The sequence below is a fragment of the Orbicella franksi genome, chromosome 6 (genome assembly GCF_964199315.1).
Source record: "Orbicella franksi chromosome 6, jaOrbFran1.1, whole genome shotgun sequence".
Lineage (NCBI taxonomy): Eukaryota > Metazoa > Cnidaria > Anthozoa > Scleractinia > Merulinidae > Orbicella > Orbicella franksi.
Genome location: NC_138150.1, coordinates 31,939,882 through 31,962,852, shown reverse-complemented (window position 1 = coordinate 31,962,852; position 22,971 = coordinate 31,939,882). Strand labels below are relative to the sequence as shown.

Genomic DNA, 22,971 nt, shown 5'->3' with positions numbered 1-22,971 from the left:
ACAAGTTTCTTCGTCGCTGTGGGAAACCAGTGGTGCGCAGAACATTGCAGTTTAACAAAAAAGACCACCTTCTTAAATTGTATCGCACGAGATGACACGTCCACGAGACATTATTCACCTGTCATTAAAAAGAATTATTATTTCTTTTTTCAAAGTATTCTGCTTGGCATGTGTTCATAGAAGTAGAAGACACTATTTTATTGTGTTGTGTTAATTACAGAGGGAAGTCACTCTCCGCGCCACACATGACAGCAAAAGGAGAGATATAAAAGGTGTCACAGAGGCGTTTGAAATTGAGTTTTTGCCACGAATTTTATTTAGTTATTGTTTTCAAAAAAACTGAAGGTTTTCCTGTTTTCTTAAAAAGTGTTTCCTGAGCCTTTTCACATAAGCACCTCACTCAAATAAGCACCGCCCACAAAGCAAAACAAAAAATAAAAACTCTGTATGTCATTTCAAAAGAGAATCGTTTGGATAAAGTCAAGGGTAATTAAGAGGCCGGATTAATTGTCAAGTATATCCTGTTCATATTCTACACCAAATAAAGTGTAGTTTGCACTTATTTATGTGATATATTAGCCATCAATGTTTGCGGCAAGTTTAAGGCATCGGCGTATTTACCGTGGTTTCATTTAAGTTGACAACAGCTAAAGAATATCCAATTCGACCGTACTATTTCATTATCTAAGTCTTAATTCAATACTAATGCATTAGCTTTGGGGCTATTTTAGTGTGATTGCAAATAATTAATTGAATATCTCTGTTTGAATGAACAGTGCTTTTTCGATAATGAATGTAGTTAGCAGCATATCAGCTCAGTCCTTTCAATGGGGTTCAACTTAAGTCTGACAACGCGGGTGTCAAATGCTTGCGGCTTTCACAAAAACGAACTCATAACAGCATACATCCTTAAACTGAGTCAAAGATAACAATGCTATTTAACTCACTAGCTTGAAGAAGAGTTGATCACATTACGCACGAATTACTATTTGTGACGTAACAACTGATAATTGTGGGATTAAAGGAAAATGATTTGTTTTTATTCTTCTTCGACGAGCTCTTTCTGGAACGCGAAGTTGTGGATGACGTTTACATTTTGCAGCACTGCGTTTAACGGAAAACCATTTTAATAAGTTTGCGCCGAAATGGGGGAAGAAGAATGTTCTCGATATACATGGCTAATATAATAAAGTATCGTCGCTTAAAAGCCTGGGTACCATATTGTTAAGATTGAAGCACTCACTCTTTACAACCGTTCTCAAGCAAACGTCCCCATTGAACCAAAATTATGATTAAGTACCTTCACTTATACCAAAAATGTGCCTAAAGCACCATCATTAAGATATTAAGCAAGCTGTTGAAGGAAGAGCAAACTGTAATTAATTTCAAGCGATATTTTTCAAAGAAAAAAACTGGTCTTCTCAACCTATTTTATTCAGCGGCACTTTCGATAACACTGGCCCCTTTTGTAACATCAGTTCACTATTAGAAACTTTAAACAAAACCAGATCATCATTTTCCGGTCTCCATCGATGTAGATGTGTCTTCTGCGTCAGTGACACTTCGAAGTCAAGACCATAGCCGTCTTTAAGATATGAACCTTTCCCTATGCTTAAAAGAAATTTGAAGTTATAGAAACCTGAATAATTCCACGTTACTGATGTAGAAGATCAAGTTGTATTAAAAGCGCAGAGCTGTTTCAACCATCCTATAAACCCCCCCCCCCCCCCCAGTTGCATCGACATCAGATGACACAGATTAAAAATACAGGAAGGTAAACATTGCCGTTCTCAACATGTAGCTTGGGGCATAAAACATACTGACCTGGACCTCTGTAATGCCCGAGGAATAAGATGAAGGGACACCTCAAACGTCCGTGATGTAATGAGCGCAAACCTGATTTTTCGTAGTTTTAAGGACGACAGGAGTTACTCGTCAGCTAATGATTGGTACGCAGGAGAAGGAAAGTTGAAATGTACCGAAATTTACTTCAATTTTACTTGGATTTCATGAATTCATTTTAAAACGTCAAAAATGATTTCTGCACCAATAATACTTCTTTTGGAACAGAATTAGCGATTTTCCTTTCCATAAATAAGTGGAATAATTTTGTTTCAAATACTTCAGATTTGGATGTCAGGATTGATTTTAATTAATTATGAGAACATTCGGAGGGTTATTCGGAAACTGAGAACAAAGAAGGCATTGTCGAATTCTACTTGACAAAAACAATTGCGTCGCGGATCCAAGTTGACAGTGGAAATTGGATATTAACCAAAACACCTTGATGGGGTAATTGTTTCTCTTATAATTTCCTGAATATCTATCACACCAAAACGTTTCTGTTGGATAATAACTAACTGTCACGGGCCAACCTACACTAGAACACAAAACTAGATTTCAATTTATTTTCATCAGTTTAGTTTTACGATTGCGAAAACATTGAAAAAGAATTTTGGTTTGTATATTCATTTCACAGATAGGTGACAGAATTGTTCAGTAAATGATTTTTAAATCACATGTTAAAATTACGGGTTCATAGTAAATGATGCATGTGCTTTTTTCAGGTAACATGCGTTGCAGTGACGGTTCACTCTTTTGTTTCAAAACGGATTTATTTATTTATGCGTGAAAGTTATATTCTTTTGCCGAATAAGATTACTGATTTTGATTTTGATAGTTAGCTTAATGTTGATTTTAGGTTATTAGAAAAATAAGATAATTTTAATCGAAATTGTGTTTTTGATTCAGTGGAGAGATCGTGAAAATCTAGAAAAGAATTCAAGGCAATCTCATGTTATGGATTAATTAAAATCTGGTTTCTCTATTGACTCACTAGAAAGAGGTTCCCCTAAGAGGGGTGAATTCAAGGCAATCAGCTGAAACAATAGATGACAATGTTCAGTGCCGGTCAGAACAAGATCTATACTTGTGATTCAAAGGTTAGTCCTTTGTTTCTTCAAAATACCGCACGCAAATCTTTAATAGTTTATAAGAAATTGACTTAGGCATTATATAATATACTAAAATTTACAGGGAAACTTGCGGCAAAAATGAAATGCAATTATATTGTTTGCTTAACAATTATGAAGTTTCCTTTGTTGCAGTGAAACAAATCATCTTTTTTCTAGCTTTCAATGATGCCTTGCTCAGCTGTAAATAACAGGGTACTTAGTGTTGACGCCAAACCTTAACACGTATAGTGCTTAGGCCTTTTTTTAAAAAAAAACACACATTTGTACATTTTCTTTGGTACATATTTTTGTTAAAATTGGACAGATCTGGCTTAAATTTAAAAATCGTTTCTCGCGCGCTTCGATGCATAACACAGTCCAGTGAGAGAGAAGTGTATCTAAAGTTCGTATTGTCTACTCCTGAAAAATCTAAGGAGGCTAATAATTAAACAGTGGCAGAAACTAAAATAGCGACGAAATAACAGGAAACAAAGAATTGCATATATACTTACAGAATCGCTTGTGTAAGATTCGTTGCCCGCCCAAGTACAAAACAACAAAAGTCCGCCCGCCGTGTTTTTCTGATCATGAGGAACGTAATTACTTGCATCAGTGATTAAAATAAGTCAGCAATTTCTTAGCAGTCATTGCATATTTCAAGGACAAAAATTCTCAGTGCAACTTAATTCGGATCTAAGGAGCTCAATCGCAAGTGGAAATCAAGCATTTTAGATCCCTTATGCAAATAGTCGTTAATTTATTCAGAATGAGCCGAGGGTACCGATGTGATTGTGTCAGGTGCGTCAATCATTTGATTTGATTGCTCAACCCTTACTTTGGATTTGGATTGGCGCTTGCAGTAAAAACAAACTCGCTGAGTTCTTTGATAAATGAAGGTGTTACTGTTTAGAACGTTTCAGAAGCTTGACCTTAACCCTGCAAATATTCGAAAACAGGCCTACTCTACTAAGTCACTGCATGCCTGTTATTGCTTTAAAAAAAACAAATTACTAAGCTTTCATATGAACCTAGCAAATAACCTACAACAGCTTGAAACCTTATACGGAAGGTCTGAAATCGTTTCTCATCGAAGACTCAGAATTTGTTCTTTGCCCCATTGTAGTGAAAAACTGAATACAAGTCAGTCGAACCACTTGAGTATGGAAAGTAATTCACATTTGTGCTACGTTTGATGATTGGTTTAAAAACCTCGCGAACCTTTCTCATCCAATCAGAAATCAGTAAAACCAACACCAATTGCGACTCGCTTACACACCATTTCCCGCACGTTCAATTTACGAGTACTTATTTATACACCTGTAATGAAGGCGTGGTGGCTTCATGGTTAGTGCGATCGACTCCGGGTCTAGCGGTCCGGGTTGAAGTCCTGGCCAATAATGTTGCGTTTTGTTCTTGAACAAGACGCTTACTCTAGCAGTGCTTATCTCCAACCAGGTATACAAATGGGTACCGGAAAACTTAATGCTGGGAGTAACCCTGCGATGGAGTAGCATTCCATCCAGGAGGGAGTAGAAATACTCTTAGTCGCTGCAAGCTACGTAGAAAATCGAGGATAAGTGCCTAATGGTGAGTGACCTAATGGACCACCTGGCTCGTATGCAGACTTAACCTGCCTCTTACCTCACCTATTTACACTCATATGATGAGAGAGGCAGGGAGAGGCTTTGTGTTCCCAGGAAAACTACAATGTGACCGCTGACAGCACACAATGCGGAGTCCTAAGCGCTAACCATTAGGCCGACTCACACAAGTTTACCAAGGTCTGTTAGTAAACAGAAATTGAAGTAACTTGAGTTAAAGCTTGAAATAAAGCAAGTGCTTCCTCCCCACCCTTCGCACTTACTAGCGGTAATAAAAGGCCCTCCTTCACTCGGCCTCGCACGTTTTGTTAGGCAAGGAAGGACCCATATTCTTTCTCCCCTCGAACTCGCTCTCGTCCTACCCTCTCGTTTTGAGCACTTATGGGGTCTCTACTAATAAAAACTTCTCTTTTCCTTTCAGGTTTTGCTTTTACTTTATTTTACTGAAAAAATGTCTGATACTGTACATGTAATTAATCGTAAAAAATTGAAAGCGTATGGAAGAAATCTTGAGCTATATGTTTTTAGCCGTGTTCATTAGCTGTAAATGTGATCGGCTTTTAGCTCACCTTCCTTGTCTGATTACAGCTAAATGATCCCTGACAAAAGCTACATTGAGATTTAGGAGGTCAGCACCCGCAAGCTGTGTAAAAGTTAGACACAGCTTGTGTCCCAGGACCTGTAATCTATTTCCATTCTTTTCATGATCAATGATTAATCGTAAAAAATTGAAAACGTATGGAAGAAATCTTGAGCTATATGTTTTTAGCCGTGTTCATTAGCTGTAAATGTGATCGGCTTTTAGCTCACCTTCCTTGTCTGATTACAGCTAAATGATCCCTGACAAAAGCTACATTGAGATTTAGGAGGTCAGCACCCGCAAGCTGTGTAAAAGTTAGACACAGCTTGTGTCCCAGGACCTGTAATCTGTTTCCATTCTTTTCATGATCAATTGAGACAAACCGATTTTGCGCTACCTAGATTGGTCCTAAATTATGGAATAAACTCTCCAGTAAGGAGAAACTTGCGGAGCTATGAAGTCTTTAAAAAACCAGGCGGCCCAAATAAAAAGGCATGATCTATCAGGCAGTACCTGACTGAGACCATTAAGTGTACTTAAAAAATTTACAAATCGACTGTTTCAGTAAGTTGTGACTACTTTATTTTCACAGCTACTGTGCTAGAAAGTTCCAAAATAATTACGATAATGACAATGCCACGACGGTAGATGTGCCAGGAGTGATAAGAGAAATTACTCGTTAAAATCGAATACTATCTACAATTGTGAGAAGAATTGCATGTAGTACAGCCATATAGCTGTGTTGATTGGACTGCGCTGTTAATTCCGTGCCTGACTTTCAAAAACTCTTCATTGGGTAAATGGCTCGACCACCGCGTTTTCGGCAACGAATTAAGGCCCATAGATGAGTCCTAAACTGTCCACTTTGAAAACTATAAACGATAGGATTAACACAAGAATTAAACACAACGAAAGCGAATGCTACTCCGTGATGAATTGCCTTTAACGTGAACACGCCAAGAAAGCCAAGTAAGTAGATCATGAGCTCAGGACCCCAGCACAGGGCATAGATTATTGTCACTGCAATCACCATTTTCGTTAAGCGCCGCCTGTAGCGGAGCAGTGCCTTCTGGGTAACCTCTGTGGTGTTGTCTTTTGTGAACCAAAGACGATAAATGATTCGGTAGTACAATGATCCCATGATTCCTATGGGTATGATGCCGGCCACAAGAGACCATCCCACGGTGTAAATCTTTGCGTAGATCGCCTTCGGCCAGTGATGTCCACACATTTGGGATTCTGTTATGTAAGTAGTTATAAAGAAACCAGGACTGGCCCAAATAAGACCTAACGTCCAACTGACGAATATAAAGATCCTGAGCTTGTCATAAGTAAGTTTCCCGCAGTGGCGATGTGGAACAATTACGGCGTAGTACCGCTCGATGCTAATACCAACTAAATTAAAGATGGAACATGTAGCACCGACCCAGCCCAGTGTTCCACCAGTCACGAACTTGCAGAGGAAATTCGCTGTAAAAGGCTCAACGCGAGAGAGCGTCGGCTCGACGATAAATTGAATGCTGGCGAAAATCGCGACAGTCATGTCCGAAGCCGCTAGGTTCACGAGCAGATAGTTGATTGACCTTTGCATGGATTTGTTTCGCACAACAACCACAATGACCATAGTGTTACCAACCAGGTTGACCGCGATCAGTAAAGAGTAGGTCAGCGTCAGGCCGAAGTATAGTGTATCGCTCATCTTTGTTTCGCCTGGTAATAAAAATCAAGTAAATATTAATCAATAAATAGATCACTAAATAAACGGAGGGCTTCGGGCTAAATTCCGACAATTCTGGAATACGAATGATCAGTGACTGTCGGCTTCTCGGATCCTCGTTGTAATTTCCACTTGTGTCACATAAAAGCCTGCGCTCGTTCTCTAATCAGTCGGATTTTTGCAAGTGTAACATTATATTACTATTAATTATTATGTATTGCTATTGCAACTATATTATCGTTCTTGCTAGATTACAATGCAAAGCAGATACAATGAGAGACTACTATGAATAGAGTCGAAAATGGAAAATGGATCTCGTTTCATTACATATGACTGTATTCTCGAAGCGAATCACGTTTTTTATTATTGTATTTTTTTTTTTTTCTTACGCAGTAAACCTCCCATGCAATAATTGGCGCTTCTGCTGTACGCTCATAAACTTAGTTTTAGATTATTCTAGCATTCATTTTGTCAGTGAATTAATCTCAATAGCAAGAGTTATACGACCAGTAAAATGGCTCACAGTGTTCGAAAATGTTGACGAGAGACAGCAAAAACAAGCCATACTGAATTGCACTTGATAGAAATTATACCGTTCCCGTGTATATCCGTGTTAATAACATTCATTCAAGCAGCCTGATTTTGGAGCATTTTGTTCTACCATAGCCGTTTAATCATGGTGAATCAAAGTGGAAGAATTAAGCCTTAAGCTACAACGTAGTACGACAACTTCTTAAATTCCATTCATTACAGGAAGCAAATTTGAATGCCATGGTTAATAAACTTTTCAGTGACTAGACTATTGTTTTGTTAAAAGGGAAACAATTTAATGCTTTAATACTTACGTTCTGATCGCTGCAAAGGAAAGATTCAAGGTTTTGAACAGCACAAGAACGCCACATCCTATCTTTAACGCGGCATAAAAACAATGTTCACAGCTCCACGGAGCACCTGCCAGCTGAACATGAGAATCACACACACACTTTTGGAATCAGCACTCGTGATGTATTTACAACCTGAAAATTACTCTAATTAAAAATAATGAAACAGAGAATATACTTTGTAAGGCAAAAACAATATAGTCTAGTGGAACAAACTCACTCTGTAAAGAAACCGTGGAGTCAGTGATGAGAGACAAGATTGACCAGGCTCTATCTTGAGTGGCATCCAGTCGGGCCCTAATCTTTGTTGAGGGCTACATTCGGCAAAGTTAAGCAGTGGTGTCAAAAATGGTAAACAAGTTACTATTCTAAAAAGGTAAGTAAACTAAAAGCGATATTACATGGCTCTATATATGAAGTTGGAACTTTTATCTCTACCGAACTTAATTACGATAATAATTTATATAACCGCGCAACATACGCGGCTATGCCAATGTTATTAAAGAAATGAAAAGAAAAAAGGTTGTGTTGGGGTTTTTACTCAGATAAGTAGAGTAGAAGTAATATATATCAGCCAATTTTCAATTTTTCAACTTCTTTCTTTTTTTCCCTTTCAGTAAATAAACTTGAGCACTGTTGCGCAGTGTATTCGTGTGCTTTTTTGGAACAGCTTGTAAAACATTTTATACGTCCTTGATTAAACCGCCCACGCGCTCGAATTAAGCGCTCCTGCTACTATACTAAACACCCCCACCTACCCCCCTTTATACAATCATGAATTTTAAAATATAAACCCGATTATATCCTTGAAAGGCGGTCGGATTGAATGTGCGATATGAAAGATTGATAAATAAACAAAAGCAGAAGTAAACGAAATAATTAAATTTAATTATTACCACATGGTTTTTAACCAATAGATATCGCACTACTCAGTACCACGCGACACCCGGGGTAATTTTCAATTTTCTCATCCTGCTTTATAATAAACGTTTGTCTTTATAAACCTCAATGCTCCACCTCTGACCCATTGTATAAGGAACAACCAGCTGAGAACATCACATTTTGCTGAGATATTCAAACAATACAAAATATGGCGTGAAAATCTCCTCAAATGACAAAAATCGTCTTGGATGCCGTTCCTTCAACTTTGAAAATTAGCACAAGATCAATCATAAAGGATTTTCCTCACAGACGCGTACTTTGAACATTAGACTCTCGTGCCCAGAGCCCGCGCATTTTCGGTCAGGGGTGATCGCTGCAGTGCGATTGTGGTCACACGTTCAACTTACTTCAATAACGATTTCTGAACATGCGTAGAGAGATAAACCGCTGTAAATAATTCCGATTTCTCCCAGAGGTTTCAGTTTTTTTGTGCGACCATCTCTGGGAACAAAATTGACCGTCGGTCCAAATCACAAATTGCCGCACATGCGTAGAAGGATGCAACAAACTCTTGAAGTAGTGCTGTACTGCTGATAGAGTGCTTTAATTTTTACATACCACATCATTTTATATATTTATTGTACAACTCCAATTCACATGTCATTTCTCAAAGGGAGGGTGTGAAACGCAGAGCTGTGGGATCGTACAATTGATCTGGAGACCCTACGATGGATTAGCATCCCATCCAGGGAGGAGTAGAAATATTCCTAGACGCTTCATGCTATAGAAACCGAGATAAGCTCCGGCTGTATGATCCACTTGGTCCGCCACAGACTTTGTACTATATTGATCCGTAAGAAATCGAACCGTACATGTCTTGAGACGATGGATTACTGATCGTAACGACATTGGTGAATTCATCATAAAAGCGTTGCTCTAGATCTTGGAAACCACTGTAACTTGCTTCGTTCAAAACGTGCTACTCGTAACAAGTATGCGAAGATACTCTGCAAGCTACTGGCGGAAAGTACAGAGAATACCACCTGGTTATTAAATCATTCTTTCACATCCACAGCGCCAATCCTTATACAAGTTTTCTGCTGATAATTTATTTTGTAACTAGTAGCTGTTAGTTTTTCTGGTAATAGTCAATTTATTACATATGCTGCTTTCTTGTTTTACACATAACATCCTTCAGCCTGGTTCACACTAGCGACATAAGGACATCGACATAACGACATAACCAAAAAAATCAGTTTTATCTTTATGTCGTTATGTTCATGCTGTTATGTTGCTAATATGTCATTATGTCTACATGTTCACACTACAAACATAACGTCCTTTTTATGTCGTTCGTGACGATGTCGTTATGTCGTTATGTCGCTAGTGTGAACCAGGCTTTATACACGCAAACAGTAATAAAACATAAAAATCATAATATAAATTGAAATGGTTTCACTTGTTTGGTACAAAAAGCCGCTGTATGACGTCATTTGACGTCAACTGACGTCAACCGACGTCACCCCGAGGCCTAATGTCATCATATTGCTAGCTGAAGCAATACAGTGAAACGGCGACAAAATAAACCTCTTCGAAAATATATTTGGCTCAAGTCTCTGCAATGACTCGTTAAAATTTTCAGAAGTCAACATAAATATTTTCGCAGCAGGATGGTTGTCGTGTTTCAATTTATAGCTCTTGTACTTCAAGTAAAGGTCTGCATAATTTTAAGGAAGCAAAACATTTCGCTTTTTCCTCCATCACTCGCTATTTACTCGCAGCAAAGTAACAAACTATATTTAAGAGTTACGTTACCGCATTATGCTAAATACTACTTTGCTTGTGGCACAAACTCAATGACTCAGTAAATAGATCAAAAGAATATTTTTAGGGCAAAAATGAGTCAGCAATCGGAATCATCACATGAAAAGTAACGGCAGTAAAAGTTTTGTAATCCGTTCCTTCCAGTATAGAAATCTTTAAAAACCCATCATCAAATCCAGACCTTTCGATAAGAAAAAATATAAATTCTGTTTATTTTCGCCAAGTCAAAATGCATTTTTAAACAATTTATTTATTTATAAAACTTCCGCTTTCACCCCTGGTAGAAATATCAGAAATGTGCATGACAACATCACAAAACTCTCAGAGACTAAGCAAAGATCATTTTGGCATGAAGATGGCAGCCTTACTTGAGCCAGCTGAAAATTCACAACACGCTGCTTCCAGTAAAGAAATTGTCAGTGGAGATTTTGTTCCAAAAGCGACACTTAACCGGCCATGCGACCTTATTTTGGTGGTTGAAGATGGCAAAGAATTCGAAGCTCACACACAAGTTCTTTCAAAGGCGAGTCCTTTCTTTGAAAAGCTGCTGAAGAGTAACATGAAGGAGTCTAACGAGAGAACTGTTCAACTAGAGATGTTCTCCGCGTCTGTTATGGGAGATGCACTGCAGTTTATGTACACCGGTCATGTTCAGATATTGGATGAAGACAGCGCCCGAGACTTGGTTATTGTGGCTGATTATCTCTTTCTGCCCAAATTAAAAGTTATCGCTGGAGGAGTTTTAGTAGAGAAGTTAAATATTTCAAATTTTCTTTCAACCTACTATTTTTTGCAAAGATACCAATGCGACGATTTTGTTTTCAAGGCCAAAAAGTTTATTCTTGCAAACTTCAACACTTTATACGCATCCAACCAGAAAGAGGTTTTGAGTATGTCGAACGAACAACTCCTAATGTTTATTTCAAGTGACGAAATAAATGTTACCGCCGAAAAAGACATTTTTTACATCATTCTTGCATGGGTTGATCATGACAAAAGCAAGCGAAAGAAATATTTCCCCGAGTTATTTCGTCAAGTTCGACTGCTTTATGCCTCGCTTGACTTCATACTCAGTGACGTTGTATCAAATGATCTCGTGAAAGACAGTGCAGGCTGTGTGAGTCTTGTTAGAGATGCCTTGATCCTGATTGAGTCTAAACGCTTCGATAGTCTTGCCGTCACGCCAAGAAAGTCACTTCAGGAACCGGTCATTGTAGCCTGTAGTTCATTTACAGGTCAAGATATGAAGTGTTATTCAATTCGTGAGGATTGCTGGTACAGGTCCGGCGAGATGACATTTTGTTTGGATGACAGCCATCTTGTCCCTTGTCATGGTAAAATCTACGCTGTACACATTGCAACGCCTCAGCAACCGCACGCTTGGCATGGTGGAAAAGCATTCAGGTACAGTGGAATGGAAAGTTATGACCCAAACTCTGACAACTGGAAGTCATTACCATACCAAGACCACAGAGATTTAAAGCAGGTATTTCTTGGAAGTGATGAAGAAATGTACGCTTTGATGTCTGAACCGTGTGAGGAGTGCCACGAATTGACTCACCCATATGGAGAATCGAGACCACACTGGGCCCACTGCCGCAAAGAAACACATCTTTCCTTCATTACGAAGTACAAACCCGAGTCAAACTCGTGGGAGGATGTATCCTCATTTGATCATTTGAAATTAAGGCACGATTTTTGCATTGTAGCCAAAGGGAATTTCATATACTTTATAGGCGGGGCAGAATGGCATAAAACTGGTTACACGTACCTCGCTGATGTGGAAAGGTACGATCTCAGCAACAACCAGTGGGACAAAGTAGCTGACCTGCAAAAGGCAAGGAGTTGTGCTACCGGGGCTGTGGCGCACGGCAAGATTTTCATTGCTGGTGGAGTTAATCACCTGGGGAAAGGGCCTCAAGGCTGGCGATGTGAAGCATTCGATGAACGAACAAATGAATGGCATTTTATTCCAAGCTTTAAAATAGACCCTTGTGCGAATCCAAAACTCTTGTCTGTGGACGACAAGCTGTATGGTCTGCATACAACTACCTGGTTTAAAAGATTTGTTCCACATCAGAGACAGGTCGAATGCTATGACCCGGATACCAGAGCATGGAACCGGAAAATTGTAATACCACTGGATCATGTAAGTCACTGTTGTTCAATGAGAATTAGCCTCGAACTCCTCCATAGTCAAATGAAGAAAGACGACATGACATGTTATTTTCCTGATTATTCAAGGGACGCGACACGTCCTGTTCATTATCCGCGCGGCGTATCTTTCTTTACCACACAAGAGTCTGCGAGGGAGAAAAGGCGGCAGAGAAGGCGGCAGAAATGCATCATATTGTGACTAAGCTGGTAGCTTAACAACCTTTACGAGTGCCTGCCTTTAAAAATCAGACAAATTCTTAATTTCGCGGCAAGGGTCGAAAATTCGATTTCGCTCATATTCCTATGGTAGATAGGCTAGGGTATGACAAAAACTACTGGATAGTTTTTTTGGCAAAATATCCTTTTATTTCATAGAAATATGCAAATTACCAAATTCCGTTAAAATCGTCATTTGACGCACCATTTTATTAAACAAGTTTGAGAGCTTCGCATGCAAAACCACATCATTCTTCCGTCTTTAAAACACTAAAATATTTTTGTTCAACGTTTAATTGTGTACTGGGTTGATTTTTGGGAATGTTGCGGTTTTTGTTGGGTGTAAAATAATTAAATTTCGAAGACATGTATTTCATTCACTTAAAAGTACTTCGTAAAAATAATTGATTTTCACCATGTGCGAAACCTTCAAATGGATTACGCTTCAGGTAGTTGAATCGCAGAAGGATGGTCTACAGATTCCTGTAAAAATTTCTTTGGGCAAATGATTGTGAGCGACGCGAGAGCTTTTCAAAGTACGTTAAAAATGCAGATATTTGACCGTCTGTCGTCAAATTTCAGTTTACGGGTTAGACATATATTTTAGCACGCGCCACATGTCTTGAGCTATATTAAGTTGAAATAGACACAGAGCTGATAATTTCGAAATGTTCCAACCTTATTTGCTGTAAAAGGCAGGTCCAAACGCCGATTTGACGTGTTTCCGTCACCATTCGTCGCACATAAAGCAGAAGTTTGCTTTTGTTTACACAACGTCCGATGTTCATCGCCAACTGTCAACTTATTTAATGGTCGAATATCATGAATCTATGACCCTCTTTCGACATGTATGATCACCACTGCATCTAAGTCAAAAACGGCTAAGTGATTTGTAAATAGTTGCTTGCTTTGCACTCCACCAAAACATTACGTTTGATCATCGTTTGATCTATTGCTGCTTGAATCCTTGCTTGCAGCGGTTCGTTGTTTGTTCGTCACGCAATGCTGTCACCCCATTTTAGGGGCTAGGGGTAGGACAATTTCTATCCTAATACGTAACGGTCCGTAAGGCTTGGAACCACAGGGAGCACACAATCTTGTTGAGTAGGAAGAGATTAAATTAAGCAATGAAAAGAATGAATAGTTAACCATTGCCCGTGTTGTCATCTTTTACTAGACAACCGCTACCTGCACTCCCTGCGTAAATACTGTAACGCTAAACTCGTACCTAGGTCTTTTCGCGCTGTGCAATTATTTTTGGTTTACAAATAATACAGTGGGCTACCCTCGGGGAAATGGGGGGTGGCCGCTTAATAGGGGTTGGCAGCTTAATAGAGGTTTGTGTACCTTGAATGCTTTTTCACTATCGGGTTATAAATTAAGCTAAATTTCTTAGTAAACATGGAGTCAATTCAAGACAATCATGATAGACGTCATTCTCGGAGACTCTGGGGCAGTTAGTGGGGGCGGGGAAAAAGTCTAAAAGGGTCTTCGCCCGAACTTTTTTCTCACCCGTTTAGACTTTTCCCCGCTCCCAATAATTGGCCCTGGGTCTCCGAGAATGACGTCTATAATGATTGTCTTGAATCGACTCCATGTTCACTGAGAAATTCATAACCCGATGGTGAAAAAATATTCAAGGTACACAAACCTCTATTAAGTGGCCAGCCCCTATTAAGCGGCCACCTTCCATTTCCCCGAGGGTAGCCCAAAAATAATTGCACAGCGCGAAAAGACCTAGGTACGAGTTTAGCGTTACAGTATTTACGCAGGGCGTGCAGGCAGCGGTTGTCTAGTAAAAGATGACAACACGGGCAATGATTAACTATTCATTCTTTTCATTGCTTAATTTAATCTCTTCCTACTCAACAAGATTGTGTGCTCCCTGTGGTTCCAAGCCTTACGGACCGTTACGTATTAGGATAGAAATTGTCCTACCCCTAGCCCCTAAAATGGGGTGACAGCATTGCGTGACGAACAAACAACGAACCGCTGCAAGCAAGGATTCAAGCAGCAATAGATCAAACGATGATCAAACGTAATGTTTTGGTGGAGTGCAAAGCAAGCAACTATTTACAAATCACTTAGCCGTTTTTGACTTAGATGCAGTGGTGATCATACATGTCGAAAGAGGGTCATAGATTCATGATATTCGACCATTAAATAAGTTGATAGTTGGCGATGAACATCGGACGTTGTGTAAACAAAAGCAAACTTCTGCTTTATGTGCGACGAATGGTGACGGAAACACGTCAAATCGGCGTTTGGACCTGCCTTTTACAGCAAATAAGGTTGGAACATTTCGAAATTATCAGCTCTGTGTCTATTTCAACTTAATATAGCTCAAGACATGTGGCGCGTGCTAAAATATATGTCTAACCCGTAAACTGAAATTTGACGACAGACGGTCAAATATCTGCATTTTTAACGTACTTTGAAAAGCTCTCGCGTCGCTCACAATCATTTGCCCAAAGAAATTTTTACAGGAATCTGTAGACTATCCTTCTGCAATTCAACCACCAGTAGCTTAATCCATTTGAAGGTTTCGCACATGGTGAAAATCAATTATTTTTACGAAGTACCTTTAAGGTGGCCGAACACAGTTTTCAAGAGCCTATGCCTAATTCACCATTACTTTTAAGCTATTTATGCTTTGGCGCCCGTGTTTTGCAAGCGTCAAGGTTAACCACAGAAGGGTTTATTATCGCATTTTGGCTAAGGTGTGTGCTGTTGCCATGGCAACGGGGCTGGTTAAAAACAAGGCTTAAAAAATGGTTTTTGTTTATTTAAAAAAAAATCCAGTCGTTAGATTCTTTTCATCATTTGCCCACTACGAATTGACATTAAATCCCTTCTGTCAACACTGTTCTAATAAAATTTTGACATAGGCGATTTTCGTAATTCGCCGTTAACCGTTTTCACTGCATGTTCTGTATTATTAAAAATTCCCTATGTCAAAATTCAAATTTTTCGCGATAAATCATTCACGTGGTTTCTGAACTATTTTTTTGCCAAATTTCTTGAAATTCTAACGACTGGATCGTTAGAAATCGGCATGTTTCTGCAAAAGCAATCGGTCTCAATTTTTCGAGCAACTGCGCATGCGCTGCATTTAACTGGGTTCTTTCAGTAACAAAGAAAAAGCTGAGAATTGCTGGGTTCTTTGCGTCGCTACCTTTTCTAACATATCTTTGTAATAAAAGACTAAAGCCATCAATATACTGCGTTCAATAATAGAGAAAAATAGCGCAGATAGTGCGGGTGTTGAGTAAATAAAATGATCGCTCTGTTGACGGCATGTTTGTTTTTGCAATCCTTGTGCGCGCGCTGAATTGCATCAGGAAAAGCGCGCGCGAAAACTGTGTTCGGCCACCTTAAGAGAATGAAATACATGTCTTCGAAATTTAATTATTTTACACCCAACAAAAACCGCAACATTCCCAAAAATCAACCCAGTACACAATTAAACATTGCACAAAAACATTTGAGTGTTTTAAAGACGAGAGAATGATGTGGTTTTGCATGCGAGGCTCTCAAACTTGTTTAATAAAATGGTGCGTCAAATGACGATTTTAACGGAATTTGGTAATTTGCATATTTCTTTGAAATAAAAGGATATTTTGCCAAAAAAACTATCCAGTAGTTTTTGTCATACCCTAGCCTATCTACCGTTAAAATATGAGCGAAATCAAATTTTCGGCCCTTGCTGAGTTATTTTCCAGATTTATGGACAGGGACTCTTAATTTCTTTATATTACTTTTTGGTCAAAAATACGTAAGGTACTTAATTGTCAACTAAGACTCCAGTCGCGTCCCGTTGTGGTTGTTATTAGTTTCTTTTCATTTCTCTTCTTTTCTTTTTCCTTTTATTGCTGTTCTTGGTCACATTCCTTTTCCATGCAAGTCATCTCTAGATTGATAAAAACGAACATTTTCAAAAAATCCAGCCTTTATTTATGCTCTTCTTGGAGCATGTTTTACAAAGTTTAGTTAAGGCTATACAAGGCCCTATATTGTCAGCCGGCTAGGAGGCGCGGTGGCCTCATGGCTAGTGCGCTCGACTTCGGATCGAGTGGTCCGCGTTCGGGTCCTGGGGCCCGTTCCTCGAAAGCCCCGGAAACTTTTCGGGCCCGTAAAGCCACAGCGAAATCTCGAACTTTATGATTACAGAGCTGTTTTATTTACATATTCTTAATATGAAGAAAAGATCCCTTCATACAAGAAGTTTCAGGCGTATACACTTCTCCGTTTTCAATTTCTTTCTTTTTTCCCTGTCAATAAATAAACTTGAGCGCGGTTGCCCAGAGTATTTGTGTGCTTTTTTGGGTCAGCGTGTAAAACATTTTATACGTCCTTGATTAAAACGCTCATACTACTACACTAAACATCCCCCTTACAATCACGAATTTTAAAATATAAACCCGATCATATCCTTGAAAGGCATTCAGATTGAAGGTGCGATATGAAAGATCGATAAATGAACCAAAGCAGAGGTAAATTAAACGAAATAATTAAAATTTAACTATTACTATATGGTTTTTAACCAATAGATATCGCACTACTCAGTACCACGCGACACTCGGGGTGATTTTCAATTTTCTCATCCTGCTTTATAATAAACGTTTGTCTTTATAAACCTCAATGCTCCACCTTTGACCTCGAGAACATCACATTTCTCCGAGATCTTCGAACAATACAAAATATAACGTAAATATAACGTAATTTTCGGTCAGGGGTGCCCGAAATTGAACGCTCGACACTCTTAAAACCTGGACCAGAACAAAGCTGGAACAAACCAGAACAAACGTGGACACTTAAAACCAAGACCAGAAACTAAATCCTGATTCCTCAGCTGCAATATGATTGTGGTCACGCGTTCAAGTTCCTTCAAAAACGATTTCTGAGCATGCTTAGAGAGGTAAACCACTGTAACTAATGCTGGCGTACCTTGCGATTTCTCCCGGAGGTTTCAATTTCTTTTAGCCACCAAAAGGATTGCGGTCTCTGGGAACGAAATTGACCGTCGGTCCAAATCACAAATTGCTGTACATGCATAGAAGGGCGCAACAAACTCTTGAAATAGCGCTGTACTGCTGATAGAGTTCTTTAATTTTTTCATATCACATCATTTTATTTATTTGTTAATTGTACAACTCCAATTCACATGTCATTCCTCAAAGGGAGGGTGTAAAACGCGGAGCTGTGGGATCGTACAATTGATCCGGAGACCCTACGATGGATTAGCATCCCATCCAGGGAGGAGTAGAAATATTCCTAGACGCTTCATGCTATAGAAACCGAGATAAGCTCCGGCTGTATGATCCACTTGGTCCGCCACAGACTTTGTACTATATTGATCCGTAAGAAATCGAACCGTACATGTCGTGAGACGATGGATTACTGATCGTAACGACATTGGTGAATTTCATCATAAAAGCGTTACTCTAGATCTTGGAAACCATTGTAACTTGCTTCGTTCAAAACGTGCTACTCGTAAAAAAGTATGCGAAGATACTCTGCAAGCTACCGGCGGAAAGCAAAGAGAATACCACGTGGTAATTAAATCATTCTTTCACATCCAAAGCGCCAATCCTTATACAATTTTTCTGCTGATAATTTATTTTGTAGCTGGTAACTGTTAGTTTTTCTGGTAATAGTCAATTTATTACATATGCTGCTTTCTTATTTTACCCATAACATCCTTAAGCCTGGTTCACAATAGCGACATAAGGACATCGAGATAACGACATAAGGAAGAGATCAGTTTTATCTTTATGTCGTTATGTTCATGCTGTTATGTTGCTAATATGTCATTATGTCTACACGTTCACACTACAAACATAACGTCCTTTTTATGTCGTTCGTGACGATGTCGTTATGTCGTTATGTCGCTAGTGTGAACCAGGCTTTATACACGCAAACAGTAATAAAACATAAAGGTCATAATATAAATTGAAATGGTTTCACTTGTTTGGTACAAAAAGCCGCTGTATGACGTCATTTGACGTCAACTGACGTCAACCGACGTCACCCCGAGGCCTAATGTCATCATATTGCTAGCTGAAGCAATACAGTGAAACGGCGACAAAATAAACCTCTTCGAAAATATATTTGGCTCAAGTCTCTGCAATGACTCGGTAAAATTTTCAGAACTCAACATAAAAATATTTTTGCAGCAGGATGGTTGTCGTGTTTCAATTTATGGCTCTTGCACTCCAAGTAAAGGTCTGCATAATTTTAAGGAAGCGAAACATTTCGCTTTTTCCTCCATCACTCGCTATTTACTCGCAGCAAAGTAACAAACTACATTTAAAAGAGTTACGTTACCGCATTATGCTAAATATTGCTTTGCTTGTGGCAGAAACTCAATGACTCAGTAAATAGATTAAACGATTATTTTTAGCGCAAAAGTGAGTCAGCAATCGGAATCATCGGATGAAAAGTAACAGCACTAAAAGTTTTGTAATCCGTTCCTTCCAGTATAGAAATCTTTAAAAACCCATCATCAAATCCAGAACTTTCGATAAGAAAAAATATAAATTCTGTTTATTTTTGTTAAGTCAAAATGCATTTTTAAACAATTTATTTATTCATAAAACTTCCGCTTTCGCCCCTGGTAGAAATATCAGAAATGTGCACGTCAACATCAAAAAACTCTCAGAGACTAAGCAAAAGATCATTTTGGCATGAAGATGGCAGCCTTACTTAAGCCAGCTGAAAATTCACAACACGTTGCTTCCAGTAAAGAAATTGTCAGTGGAGATTTTGTTCCAAAAGCGACACTCTACCGGCCATGCGACCTTATTTTGGTGGTTGAAGATAGCAAAGAATTCGAAGCTCACACACAAGTTCTTTCAAAGGCGAGTCCTTTCTTCGAAAAGCTGCTGAAGAGTAATATGAAGGAGTCTAACGAGAGAACTGTTCAACTAGAGATGTTCTCCGCGTCTGTTATGGGAGATGCACTGCAGTTTATGTACACCGGTCATGTTCAGATATTGGATGAAGACAGCGCCCGAGACTTGGTTATTGTGGCTGATTATCTGTTTTTACCCAAGTTAAAAGCTATCGCTGGAGGAGTTTTAGTAGAGGAGTTAAATATTTCAAATTTTCTTTCAACCTACTATTTTTTGCAAAGATACCAATGCGAAGATTTTGTTTTCAAGGCCAAAAAGTTTATTCTTGCAAACTTCAACACTTTATACGCATCCAACCAGAAAGAGGTTTTGAGTATGTCGAACGAACAACTCCAAATGTTTATTTCAAGTGACGAAATAAATGTTACCGCCGAAAAAGACATTTTTTACATCATTCTTGCATGGGTTGATCACGACAAAAGCAAGCGAAAGAAATATTTCCCCGAGTTATTTCGTCAAGTTCGACTGCTTTATACTTCGCTTGACTTCATACTCAGTGACGTTGTATCAAATGATCTTGTGAAAGACAGTGCAGGCTGTGTGAGTCTTGTTAGAGATGCCTTGATCCTGATTGAGTCTAAACGCTTCGATAGCCTTGCCGTCACGCCAAGAAAGTCGCTTCAGGAACCGGTCATTGTAGCCTGTAGTTCATTTACAGGTCAAGATATGAAGTGTTATTCAATTCGTGAGGATTGCTGGTACAGGTCCGGCGAGATGACATTTTGTTTGGATGACAGCCATCTTGTCCCTTGTCATGGTAAAATCTACGCTGTACACATTGCAACGCCTCAGCAACCGCACGCTTGGCATGGTGGACAAGCATTCAGGTATGGAATGGAAAGTTATGATCCAAACTCTGACAACTGGAAGTCATTACCATACCAAGACCACAGAGATTTAAAGCAGGTATTTCTTGGAAGTGATGAAGAAATGTACGCTTTGATGTCTGAACCGTGTGAGGAGTGCCACGAATTGACTCAGCCACATGAAGAATCGAGACCTCACTGGGCCCACTGCAGCAAAGAAACACATCTTTCCTTCATTACGAAGTACAAACCCGAGTCAAACTCGTGGGAGGATGTATCCTCATTTGATCATTTGAAATTAAGGCACGATTTTTGCATTGTAGCCAAAGGGAATTTCATATACTTTATTGGCGGAGCAGAATGGCATGACGCTGGTTACACGTACCTCGCTGATGTGGAAAGGTACGATCTCAGCAACAACCAGTGGGACAAAGTAGCTGACCTGCAAAAGGCAAGGAGTTGTGCTACCGGGGCTGTGGCGCACGGCAAGATTTTCATTGCTGGTGGAGTTAATCACCTGGGGAAAGGGCCTCAAGGCTGGCGATGTGAAGCATTCGATGAACGAACAAATGAATGGCATTTTATTCCAAGGTTTGAAATAGACCCTTGTGCGAATCCAAAACTCTTGTCTGTGGACGACAAGCTGTATGGTCTGCATACAACTACCTGGTTTAAAAGATTTGTTCCACATCAGAGACAGGTCGAATGCTATGACCCGGATACCAGAGCATGGAACCGGAAAATTGTAATACCACTGGATCATGTAAGTCACTGTTGTTCAATGAGAATTAGCCTCGAACTCCTCCATAGTCAAATGAAGAAAGACGACATGACATGTTATTTTCCTGATTATTCAAGGGACGCGACACGTCCTGTTCATTATCCGCGCGGCGTATCTTTCTTTACCACACAAGAGTCTGCGAGGGAGAAAAGGCGGCAGAGAAGGCGGCAGAAATGCATCATATTGTGACTAAGCTGGTAGCTTAACAACCTTTACGAGTGCCTGCCTTTAAAAATCAGACAAATTCTTAATTTCGCGGCAAGGGTCGAAAATTCGATTTCGCTCATATTCCTATGGTAGATAGGCTAGGGTATGACAAAAACTACTGGATAGTTTTTTTGGCAAAATATCCTTTTATTTCATAGAAATATGCAAATTACCAAATTCCGTTAAAATCGTCATTTGACGCACCATTTTATTAAACAAGTTTGAGAGCTTCGCATGCAAAACCACATCATTCTTCCGTCTTTAAAACACTAAAATATTTTTGTTCAACGTTTAATTGTGTACTGGGTTGATTTTTGGGAATGTTGCGGTTTTTGTTGGGTGTAAAATAATTAAATTTCGAAGACATGTATTTCATTCACTTAAAAGTACTTCGTAAAAATAATTGATTTTCACCATGTGCGAAACCTTCAAATGGATTACGCTTCAGGTAGTTGAATCGCAGAAGGATGGTCTACAGATTCCTGTAAAAATTTCTTTGGGCAAATGATTGTGAGCGACGCGAGAGCTTTTCAAAGTACGTTAAAAATGCAGATATTTGACCGTCTGTCGTCAAATTTCAGTTTACGGGTTAGACATATATTTTAGCACGCGCCACATGTCTTGAGCTATATTAAGTTGAAATAGACACAGAGCTGATAATTTCGAAATGTTCCAACCTTATTTGCTGTAAAAGGCAGGTCCAAACGCCGATTTGACGTGTTTCCGTCACCATTCGTCGCACATAAAGCAGAAGTTTGCTTTTGTTTACACAACGTCCGATGTTCATCGCCAACTGTCAACTTATTTAATGGTCGAATATCATGAATCTATGACCCTCTTTCGACACGTATGATCACCACTGCATCTAAGTCAAAAACGGCTAAGTGATTTGTAAATAGTTGCTTGCTTTGCACTCCACCAAAACATTACGTTTGATCATCGTTTGATCTATTGCTGCTTGAATCCTTGCTTGCAGCGGTTCGTTGTTTGTTCGTCACGCAATGCTGTCACCCCATTTTAGGGGCTAGGGGTAGGACAATTTCTATCCTAATACGTAACGGTCCGTAAGGCTTGGAACCACAGGGAGCACACAATCTTGTTGAGTAGGAAGAGATTAAATTAAGCAATGAAAAGAATGAATAGTTAACCATTGCCCGTGTTGTCATCTTTTACTAGACAACCGCTACCTGCACGCCCTGCGTAAATACTGTAACGCTAAACTCGTACCTAGGTCTTTTCGCGCTGTGCAATTATTTTTGGGCTACCCTCGGGGAAATGGAAGGTGGCCGCTTAATAGGGGCTGGCCACTTAATAGAGGTTTGTGTACCTTGAATATTTTTTCACCATCGGGTTATGAATTTCTCAGTGAACATGGAGTCGATTCAAGACAATCATTATAGACGTCATTCTCGGAGACCCAGGGCCAATTATTGGGAGCGGGGAAAAGTCTA

General features: G+C 39.3%; 3 protein-coding genes across 3 annotated transcripts; 2 read left to right on the top strand and 1 right to left on the bottom strand.

The window, feature by feature from the left end:
• Window positions 1-5,429: 5,429 nt before the first annotated feature.
• On the bottom strand, window positions 5,430-8,945 carry LOC145490291 (QRFP-like peptide receptor). Its single transcript, XM_081469419.1, has 2 exons — window positions 7,698-8,945; window positions 5,430-6,845 (listed from the first exon to the last, which is right to left on the bottom strand). The coding sequence occupies exon 2, from the start codon at window positions 6,832-6,834 to the stop codon at window positions 5,914-5,916; it is 921 nt and encodes a 306-aa protein (XP_081325545.1). The 5' UTR covers window positions 6,835-6,845; window positions 7,698-8,945; the 3' UTR covers window positions 5,430-5,913.
• Window positions 8,946-10,734: 1,789 nt separating this feature from the next.
• Window positions 10,735-12,812, top strand: LOC145490616 (kelch-like protein 40). The gene is made up of 2 exons (XM_081469702.1): window positions 10,735-12,588; window positions 12,684-12,812. Exons 1-2 carry the CDS (start codon window positions 10,735-10,737, stop codon window positions 12,810-12,812), a joined length of 1,983 nt encoding a protein of 660 aa, XP_081325828.1.
• Window positions 12,813-19,504: 6,692 nt separating this feature from the next.
• On the top strand, window positions 19,505-21,519 carry LOC145490615 (kelch-like protein 40). The gene is made up of 2 exons (XM_081469701.1): window positions 19,505-21,295; window positions 21,391-21,519. Exons 1-2 carry the CDS (start codon window positions 19,505-19,507, stop codon window positions 21,517-21,519), a joined length of 1,920 nt encoding a protein of 639 aa, XP_081325827.1.
• Window positions 21,520-22,971: the final 1,452 nt, after the last annotated feature.